This window comes from Cucurbita maxima, unplaced genomic scaffold, assembly GCF_002738345.1.
Source record: "Cucurbita maxima cultivar Rimu unplaced genomic scaffold, Cmax_1.0 Cma_Scf00006, whole genome shotgun sequence".
In the NCBI taxonomy this organism is placed as follows: Eukaryota; Viridiplantae; Streptophyta; class Magnoliopsida; order Cucurbitales; family Cucurbitaceae; genus Cucurbita; species Cucurbita maxima.
In genome coordinates this window covers 2759619-2769563 of record NW_019272022.1, presented here as the reverse complement: position 1 = coordinate 2769563, position 9945 = coordinate 2759619, and the positions used below count along the sequence as shown (strand labels likewise).

Sequence of the window (9945 nt, the reverse complement as noted above, 5' to 3'; positions counted from 1 at the left end):
TTTTAAAAAAAAAAAAAAAAAAAAAAAAATCTTAATAGATAATTTTTTTTAAATTAACCCAAAATTTTGAGTTGATTGAGCAGGTGATAAAATTCATAATCCTAATCCGAATAAATCCAACCCATTGTTTTCGAGTTGAGTGGTTGATTTTTTTTTAAATTATTTAGAAATTCATATTTATTTATCATATATGTTATATTAATAACTACCCTCTCATAAAATTTAAATATTAAACATTTTACTAGTAATTACTAATATTAATATGAAAATTAAGTACGACATGTAACTCTATTTTTGGAAAACTAGTCAAACATTTCGCAGGCACGCTTCTTTGTGCAAAACTTGTCGATTCGATCTTCTTTCAACTCATATCTCCATGTCTCTGTTTCAATTTCATCTGCATTAAAGCATAGGATTCTAGGTTCATTTTCCGGCAATGGCGCGACGAACCTACACTACGGAATTGGGCTGCATAGCTTGTGAGGAGCTTGACGATTTTGGCGCTGGAAACGAAGGCTGGCTCGTTGACAACCCAAATCTTTTATGTGCCCTTGATTCACACTCTCTGGCGCTGGCCAATCGATCCGTCATCCTTGTTCTTGGTTGGGTCGGTTCCGATGGGTATCAGGTGAAGATCAAGCCTTCTGATTTGTCTCCGATCGAAGCGGAGTACATCTCCGCTTTAGAATGGTTGGTGTTGGATGAAATTAAGGTGATTTTGGCCGGGACTTCTTGTGGGTATTTGCTGATTTACTCCTTAAGTGGGGATTTGATTCTTAAGCAGGTACCTAGCCGATCTTGTCGCTTTTGATTGTCTTTTATACGTTTTTAGGTAATCATTTTGATATGGGGAATTGAAGATGTTTTAGCTCACAACTGTTTTAGCAGTCAGAAGATGTAAAATTATGGAAGTACTTGTGGGTTTAATATGATCTTTCACCTGGAAAGATGCTGGTGGAATGGTAGATTCACTTATCTATTTATACACTTTATTGGTAGTTCATAAATTCAGATGATAGAATGACTGTTAGTATTCATTTTGGATTAATTTGTAGTATGATCGTGAAGATGACTCCAATTTTTCTTAATGGTGATGGAATTTGTTTCCAATTTGTGTATTTTTAGATGATCCATCCTGCAAGAATTCTAAAAATTAGGGTTCGTGGTTTGAAGAGAGATTTATCCTATGGATCTTCGTACGAGGAGGTTTCGATTGTTATGCCAGGCGTAATTGCCCGCATTGAAGGGTCTGATATTCAGGTTCTTACTGCCATTCTTTACTAAGAGTTTGATCTTGAAAACTAGTGTAGGTTTAGATTATTGTGCTGTTCTTTTCGGCATTGATCGTGTTGTTGAGAAATCGTTCATAATTCGTTTTTTTTCCTCTTGAGAATTCATTTTAAAATTGATGTTATACCTCTATGCTTCAACTTTAAGAAATATTGCCTTCTGCCTTTATGGATCTTGATTGTTTTGGATTAATATAACATGCCCTACATGCTTGGTCACAGAATACACTGCGAAAATGGTTTCAAGAATCAAATGCACGGATTTGGGATCCGAAATCAAGCAGTCGAGATATGGAGGATTCTGGAAATTCTTTTGAAACATTAGCCTATCAAGTGTGGAATGTCAGCAAATATAGTGCGTGTGCAGATGCTGCGATCACCGGTGTTATGCCTCCTCCATTGATGGAACTCCAGGTAAAAAGGTCGTTTATTTATTTGAATCGAAAAACTTGTCGGTTGTTCCTAGGAGCAGTGCAAATGTCATGAAAGCTGTCTGAAATTATTCTGGTATTTGAATTCAGCTGTTTTTATTGTTGGGCAGTCAAGTGAACGTTATTTTTGTGCAGTCACTGTCGGGGAGGATGCTGTTATTTCGGCATTCAGGTTAGGTTGTCTGGTCTTTTGCTGAAATTAAGTTTTAAATAAAAATATTATACTTGAAGCTTGTCATTTATTCTAACATTTTGTTTACTTTGAATGGTGGCATCATGTGTAAAGACTTTCTGAAGATAAGAGTAGGTCTTTAGTTGGAGCCATTTTATCAAAAGTTGTACCTGTAACATTTTCAACAATAGCTTCCTTTTCAAAAATGATTTGGCAAAGTGATCCAAAAACATCCAAAAAGCCTGATGTGAAGGGTCAAGCTTTTGCTCGAGGTGCGAATAGTTTCTCGTAATATTTAATCAATTCCATGTTTTCCTAGGACTAAGTTTTGGTTCTTTTTGCTGGATTTCCTATCTAATACTTTGTCAAGCAATCTCGACGTGCAAAGATACTAAGCTCTGGATTGGTCATTGTGAACATATGAACTTTTAAGTATCTAGGAACTCGTTTACGAAGCTCATTATACATTATTGTCTTTGTGAGATCCCATATCGGTTGGGGAGGAGAACGAAACGTTCTTTATAAGGGTGTGGAAACCTCTCCCTAGTAGACGCGTTTTAAAAACTTTGAGGGAAAGCTCGAAAGGAAAAATCCAAATAGGACAATATTGCTAGCGGTGGGCTTGAGTTGTTAAAAATGATATAAGAACCAGACACCATGGGGTATGCCAGCGAGGACGTTGGGTTCCAAAAGGGGTGGATTGTGAGATCGATTGGAGAGAGGCTCCGCATGCCAGCAAGGATGCTGGGCTCTGAAGGGGGTGGATTGTGAGATCTCACATCGGTTGGGGAGGAGAATGAAACCTTCTTTATAAGGGTGTGAAAACCTCGCTCTAAGACATGTTTTAAAAACCTTGAAAACCTTGAGGGGAAGCCTGAAAAGAAAAGTCCAAAGAGGACAATATCTGCTAGCGGTGGGCTTGGGCTTGGGCTGTTACAAATGTTATCAGAGCCAAACAACTATATAAAGATGTAATTCATCTACTATTGATATATCTAGATCTTGAGTACATGCCACTGGTTGTTTAAGTGTTGCTTAGTCTTCTAACAACTATGTATCAGTTATTGTACAATTTTGACAACATTTTTAGGAACTTGTTGGCAAAATGATTGCTGCAGCCTCTCTTTTGACGTGCTTGAAGGACCATCCAAGGAAGGGTGAGAAACTGACTTTGTCACCAAGTGGTACATTGGCAGTGATTACAGATTCACTGGGCCGTATATTGCTCCTAGACACACAGGCACTTGTGGTGGTGCGACTATGGAAGGTTATCTTTTAAAACTGAATGATTTAAAGTCAACTCTTTTTCGACATTTGGTCTCTCGTCCCTAAAAACTCGTGAAAATATAATACAGGGATATCGCGATGCTAACTGTCTGTTCATGGAGATGCTAGTCAATAGAGATACTGCATCATCAAGTTCCATAGATTATGAACCAGAAAAAAATGACTACTGTTTGTGTTTGGCTATTCATGCACCAAAAAAGGGGATAGCTGAGGTACTCTTTACCACTCATGAATTAAGTATACTCTACATTTGCTTCACTTTTTTCTTTTTTTTTTTTCCTTTTTGATCTTTGAACGTCCGTGACCGTCAACTTTCGCTTGGTCTTCCCAGCGTCAGAAACCATAATTTGACAAGAAAAGTTGGAACAGTCCAAGCTCACCGCTAGCAGATATTGTACGTTTTGGCCTGTTATGTATCGCTGTTAGCCTCATGGTTTTAAAACATGTCTACTAAGGAGAAGTTTCCACACCTTTATAAGGGATTTTACGTTTCTCTCTCCAACCGATGCGAGATCTTACAAATGGTATCGAAACCAAACACCAGGCGGTGTGCTAATGAGAACGCTGACCCCCAAGGGGGGTGGATTGTGAGATCCCACATCGGTTGGAGAGTGGAACGAAACATTTCTTATAAGGGCGTGAAAAACCACTCCCTAGTAGATGAGTTTTAAAACCTTGAGGGGAAGCTCAAAGAGGACAATATCTGCTAGTAATGGGCTTGAGCTGTTATAAAAGTAATATGATTTGCACTATTAAAAATTAAATTGTAGCGTGATATTTTTTTTAGATAATATTAGATAGAAATGAGTAATGACACAGAAAAGGAGCCTACCCAGACCCAGACTCAAACATGGTGGCCACCTACGTAGGATGTAATGTCTTACGAGTTAGTTTGACAACCAAATATTGTAGAAGGTGTTTGTCCTATGAAAATAGTCGAGATGTGGGCAAGTCGGCCTTACTTTTTAACCTTAAAAAGTCGATCTCTTTGTTTACCTTACGAACTTATCCCCTTGCTTGTTAGATGCTTGTGGAGATTTTGGTTGCATAGAAGCATGGGCTTCTCCCAAGTTACTGAAAATGAATTGTATGATGTTTGGCAGATATGGCAGATGAGAACAGGGCGTCGCCTCCGAACGATTCGATGTGCAAAAGGTAGCAAACTACTGCAACCTTCCTCCAGATTTGGATCATCAATGGCTTCCCCTTACGTTCCATTGGAAGTTTTCTTGTTAAACGGAGATTCTGGTGAAATTTCTATTCTAAACCGAACCCTTTCATGAACTTTGAAACAGAGTGACTGTCTCGTTTCTTGATAATGAGATTAACATCGTCATCATTTGGTTTGCATGCTTAATTTCAATTCGGATATAGTTTAGGTAGCATTTTTTTTTAGTAAAGAAGTGTGAAGTCCCACGTCGATGGAGACGAGAATGAAACATTTCTTATAAAGGCATAGAAATCTCTCTCTAACGAGCATTTTAAAAATTCTGAGATTGACAGCAATATGTAATGAGTCAAAGTGGACAATATATGCTAACGGTAGTTTTGAGCTGTTACAGGAATACAAACAAGAAGATTACTTGTATTGAAATTCCTTAGGCATAAACCAATTATACGAGCAATGACTTTTTTTTTAATTTTATTTATCATTTGAAGAAAAAAACAGAATCTTTGGTCGGGTAGATAACTCTTCTATAGAGTTTGTGAATATTCAGTCTCAGCTCGGAGGGAAGATAGAATAATATATATAGGTTCTCCATTTTTGCCTCTTATTTTTTACTATTCTCTAAAAGTTCATATTTACTTTTACTGAGTTCATATTTACTTTTACTGAGATAAAAAAGAGTGTTTTTTCCATTTCCATTTTTTTATTTTTAATGAATAATTTACATTTTTAATATAATTTCTATTAAAAAAAATGTAAAACACATCATACTAATTTTTTTATTAAAAAAAAAATAATATAATATTTCTAAAAAGTTCATGTTAGGCAAAAATTTGTCTTCTCAATTCAAATAAAAATCTATCCACTCGCTTCCACCATTAATGGCTTCTTCTCTTTCATCCCCTCTCCTGATCTCCCTCCTCTTCATCCTCCTCCCCTTCCACTCCAATGCCGATCTTCACAGAGCCAGGCTCCGCGGGCCAGATCTCTTCTCTGAGTCCGAGCTTGCAGCAACCGGCAACCACACTACTCCACCGACACTCTTCTTCGAAGTGACCAAACCCATTGAAACTCCCGAGGCCCAACCATGCTCACTCCTCCTTCTGCAACACGATTTCGGATACACTTATGGAAAATCGCCCGTTCTGGCGGATTACAGCCCTCCTTCTCATTGCTCGTTTAGTAAATTTTCGAAGATTGTTCTCGAATGGAAAGCGACTTGTAGAGGAAGGCAATTTGATCGTATCTTCGGCGTTTGGCTCGGCGGCGTTGAGATTCTTCGAAGCTGTACGGCGGAGCCGAGGGCTACGGGAATTGTTTGGACGGTGAAGAAGGACATTACGAGGTATTATTCGTTACTCTCGAAGAATCAAACTCTGGCTGTTTATTTGGGTAATCTTATCGATAAGACGTATACAGGAATATACCATGTGAAAATTCATATCCACTTTTATCCTGAAGAGAAACGATTCCAATATTCAGAAAAATTAGATTCTGGTTATTATGATTCTAGAGCCGATTTAATCTTACCAATTTCCCGGAGTTTGCCATTGAATGATGGTCTGTGGTTTGAAGTACAGAATTCAACTGATATTCAGGTGAAGGAATTTGAAATTCCCCAAAATTCTTACAGGGCTGTGTTGGAAGTTTATGTATCTTTTCATGAGAATGATGAATTCTGGTATTCAAATCTTCCAAATGATTATATCATGGCAAACAATCTTACTCAAACACCTGGAAATGGTCCTTTTAGGGAGGTTTTAGTCAATCTTGATGGTGAAATTGTTGGAGCAATTTGGCCTTTCACTGTGATCTATACTGGAGGTGTGAATCCCCTTCTTTGGAGGCCAATTACTGGAATTGGATCCTTCAACCTACCCTCTTATGACATAGAACTCACCCCATTTCTAGGCCATTTGTTAGATGGAAAGCCTCACCACTTTGGATTTAGTGTCACCCATGCCTTGAATGTGTGGTACATCAATGCAAACCTGCATCTCTGGCTGGATGATAAATCCACAAAAACTGAAGGAAAGCTCTTGAATCACATCATCTCGCCGCTATCGAATTCCGAGGATTCGAACTTCACAGGTCCTGATGGAACATTCTTGACAAAGGCAAGCAGATCAGTATCATCAAGTGGATGGGTGAAATCCTCTCATGGGATCATCACAACTCAATCAAACCAAGATTTTAGTTATAGTAATTCAATGGTGATGGGAAATGATGGGAATAGCCAGATTGTGAACCAGGAGATTCAATTCAACAGTAGTGTATATGCCAAGGGGGAATCTGCTGATGTTTATTCATTCAAATCTCTCAAAACCTTTCCTCTTTACATGTACTCAGACACTAAAGATGAAGGCAATGGGTCTTTCCAATCCATAGCCAACTTGACATTGGGATTCAATGAGAAGAAGGTAGATGGACTTGGATCGTTCATCAGCTCTCTGAAGAATGTTCAAAATGGGCAGGGGATGATGGCTGTGAAGGGCCACTTGGTGACGAGAGGGTTGGGGAGTACACAGCAAGATTACAGATATCATGATGATAAACTGTGTTATTCCCGGAACATTAGCAGCTCCAACTACACCATTCTTTATGATGATGTAAAGAGTTTGTGTGACAAAAAACCAGAATCCCCTGAAAGCTTAAGATTTGGGAAATGGCCATTTCTTTCCAGAAGGGTTTTTCTTGCTTGTCAATGATGGACGAGTTAAGAATGATCTACCTGTGTTTAAGCTCTCAGTTCCTCAGAGGTTCCTGCATGCAAATCATCCAAATAAAAGTTCTTTCCCTCTCCCTTTCTCTCTCTCTCACTCTTTCAATTCTCCAACTCCGTCAAGATTCAAAGTTTTCAATTTTATTTTTTTTTAATCTCTCAACTTTATATCAAAATCATTGTTACTAAGATAACCTTAAATCATTTATGTAATTAATTTTTATATACGGATTGTCATGTCAATTTTTACATTTTAGTCATTGCGTCAAAATGTTGTTTTTACAATAAAATTCAGCGTTGAAAGATAAAAATAAATAGAAAAAATAAAAATTACACTCGGATCATAGGAGATAAGAAGATCTTAGAGAGAATGTGGTTAGAAATTCATAATAAAATTTGAACACAGGGCCCATTTGATTATCTTCATGCCTAAGAGCACCAGATTAGACCCATTCGATTATCTTCATGCCTAAGAACACTAGATTAGACCCATTTAATTATCTTCATGCCTAAGAACACTAGATTATCACCGGATTATCACCGATTTGATTATAAACCTAATAATATCCGGGAATAAAGGAGTGTGCTTGCATTTCTAATATCAATTAATTATTGGATAAATCTATTTAGTTTGTGGTAATATGGTTATTATTTAATTTCATTCTCTTCCATTCCAAATATCTATTTGTAATTTATTTAACACACCGACATTAATGATGTAAAAACCACAACCAATTATATTAAAATTTTCTTTTTTATTTTAATTTATTCGTATTTTTAATACTTGAAAAAATATTACTAGTTTTAAAAAAAAGGCAGATGTCAAAACAATTTTGATACAACTACTTTTAAAAGAAAAAAAAAATTCAAAACAAAATGTATACTTATTTGATATAATAAGATAATTTCATTTAATTTAAATTAAAATGATATTCTTGTAATAGAAAAGAAAATAAGTTGCCCGAATCACAGATAAAAGTAAAAAAAAAAGAAAAAAAATCGTTAACTATCAATCTAATAAGATTAGATCCGGCGTAACAATCAAAAACCCTTCCAAATTAAGCTAACTTAATCACCGACTCAACTAGACAGACTAAACTAGTTCAATAATAAACATCTACCTCAAAATTCCTACCCTATATTGCTGGTTTTAAAAACCCGAAGAATTAATTGCCGAGCGACGGGTTTTCTGTATTTAGGGGACGAGGAAAGGACGAAGAACATGATGGAACATTCTCAGCAAACTCGCTTATAACTTATGAGCTAGTGTCCTATTCAAAGTTAAGAGACTGAGCAAGGCCAGGCTCCTAAGATATTGTGAATTATTTTGGTATTCTCCTAAGCAGCTTATACATTCCAAAAGCATTCTGACTCTGCCACAGGTACGGAATGAAAAATGATCGATAAAATGGCGGCGAGAACTCCCTATCTAGGTAATGCCATGCTGCAACAGTCTGCAAGTTCAAATGTCTCAGTAAAATCCTACATTAGAAAGTACCAGGGAGAGGGAAAACGGATGTTTACCTCCCACTTTGACGTGTCGCTTCCACGAGAAGCATACGGTCTATCGAGTTGAAGCTCGACAAGGAAAGTTCACGCATCGAGATTTCGGAGCTATAAAGTTCATTACATGATTTATCACCACAGAAACAAAGGGGCATCAATAAAAGAACATGTATTAAATTAAGAGTGAAAAGCTTTCAGGAAGTGAGGATAATACATATTGCTCATCTGATGCCTTGTTCTTGTTGTTGAAGTATGGTGGAGAGGCTGCTGTCCCTCCCATGGTAGAATTAAACGGGAAAGGAAGAAGACCTCGGAACCCCTCGTCAATCCATCGTACTTCATTCACATAATCAGGAATGAAAAACGATGATGGAAAACGATGCCACTCGTCTAAGAACTTTTGCTATCTGCAAAGAAAATTAACTAGCTAAATACAGGAACCATAATCTTAATAAATTCAGGCGAGGATGGTAGATGCTCACCACGACAAGTAGAGAATTATCATATGGATTGTATCTATCTCTGAAAAAATCTGGAAAACACTCGATGACTGCTGAAGCAGCAACACAATAAGAGGATATATTGGATAAAGGAATCTGGAGCAGGGATGTAGTATAGGTGAAAGACACCAATTACACATGCCACCAGCAATTTAAAAAATCAGTGTGTTTCAACAAAGAATGTTCACCAGAAATGCTAGATAAAGTCATCAAATTCTATAGATTCTAGAGAAATTATACAATCAAATTCAAAACAGGGGAATACTATTTATAACAGAGCACAAGGGCAAATCTTTACAGAACTTCAACAACCCAGACGTTCCTAGCAGAAAAAAGTTTTATTCAATAGAATCATCTTTTGAATTTCTAAACACAATACATAGTAACTTATAAGGGCCACGAAATAAAATAATTTTCTTTTAAAAAATAATTTGATGAAAGATATACAATATAGTTGTAGAAGTATCAAACCTTTCCTCCTTGTGTGGCTGCAATGACATGAATCCCAGCCAAATATAAATAGGTGAGATGACCACGAGCAAATCTGGCATATACTTTTTCCTTGAAATTGGTAAAATTCCCAGGAAAAGTAATGCAAGAACGAAGCTAACATTCAAGTTGTTAAATTCATTTCTAAGATAGAAAAGTGGCCCTTCTGTTCCATACAAGTGACTTTCACCACCTCCTAAGACGTTATATATCAGCAAATTTAGCACAGATGATGTCCACCTCTTATAATAGTGGTAGTCAACAAGCAGTGAGAAGGCCTACACGCCAAACCAGAAAAGCTTTTAGAACACAGTTTACTACACATTTTATATGAACTAAGGAGCAGGAGAAAAAGAAAAAAAAAAAAAAAAAAAAAAAAAA

The 9945-nt window shown here is 36.8% G+C and overlaps 2 protein-coding genes and 1 pseudogene across 4 annotated transcripts; 2 read left to right on the top strand and 1 right to left on the bottom strand.

Moving 5' to 3' along the window:
- The first annotated feature begins 308 nt into the window (after positions 1-308).
- Positions 309-4536, top strand: LOC111481046 (rab3 GTPase-activating protein non-catalytic subunit-like). 3 transcript variants are annotated; one of them, XM_023126339.1, is made up of 8 exons: positions 309-784; positions 1126-1260; positions 1512-1703; positions 1831-1892; positions 2007-2164; positions 3011-3159; positions 3248-3391; positions 4283-4536. In XM_023126339.1, the coding sequence occupies exons 1-8, from the start codon at positions 437-439 to the stop codon at positions 4460-4462; spliced, it is 1368 nt and encodes a 455-aa protein (XP_022982107.1). In that variant the 5' UTR covers positions 309-436; the 3' UTR covers positions 4463-4536. The 3 variants fall into 3 exon arrangements, with proteins under 3 accessions (XP_022982107.1, XP_022982109.1, XP_022982108.1); XM_023126341.1 differs by lacking the exon at positions 2007-2164 and having other exon boundaries at positions 1856-1892; XM_023126340.1 differs by lacking the exon at positions 2007-2164 and having other exon boundaries at positions 1811-1892.
- Positions 4537-5173: 637 nt separating this feature from the next.
- LOC111481042 (peptide-N4-(N-acetyl-beta-glucosaminyl)asparagine amidase A-like) lies at positions 5174-7213 on the top strand. The gene has a single exon (XM_023126333.1). It carries the CDS (start codon positions 5229-5231, stop codon positions 7053-7055), a length of 1827 nt encoding a protein of 608 aa, XP_022982101.1. The 5' UTR covers positions 5174-5228; the 3' UTR covers positions 7056-7213.
- A 1031-nt stretch (positions 7214-8244) lies between these two features.
- The window catches only part of LOC111481263, a 4104-nt pseudogene continuing 2403 nt past the window's right edge, over positions 8245-9945 (bottom strand).

Coding starts and splice junctions, on each gene's coding strand:
- LOC111481042 (XM_023126333.1), top strand. CDS start 5,229: ATGGCTTCTTCTCTTTCATCCCCTCTCCTGATCTCCCTCCTCTTCATC.
- LOC111481046 (XM_023126339.1), top strand. CDS start 437: ATGGCGCGACGAACCTACACTACGGAATTGGGCTGCATAGCTTGTGAG. Junction 785..1,125: donor GGGATTTGATTCTTAAGCAG/GTACCTAGCCGA, acceptor GTGTATTTTTAG/ATGATCCATCCTGCAAGAAT. Junction 1,893..2,006: donor GCTGTTATTTCGGCATTCAG/GTTAGGTTGTCT, acceptor TCATGTGTAAAG/ACTTTCTGAAGATAAGAGTA.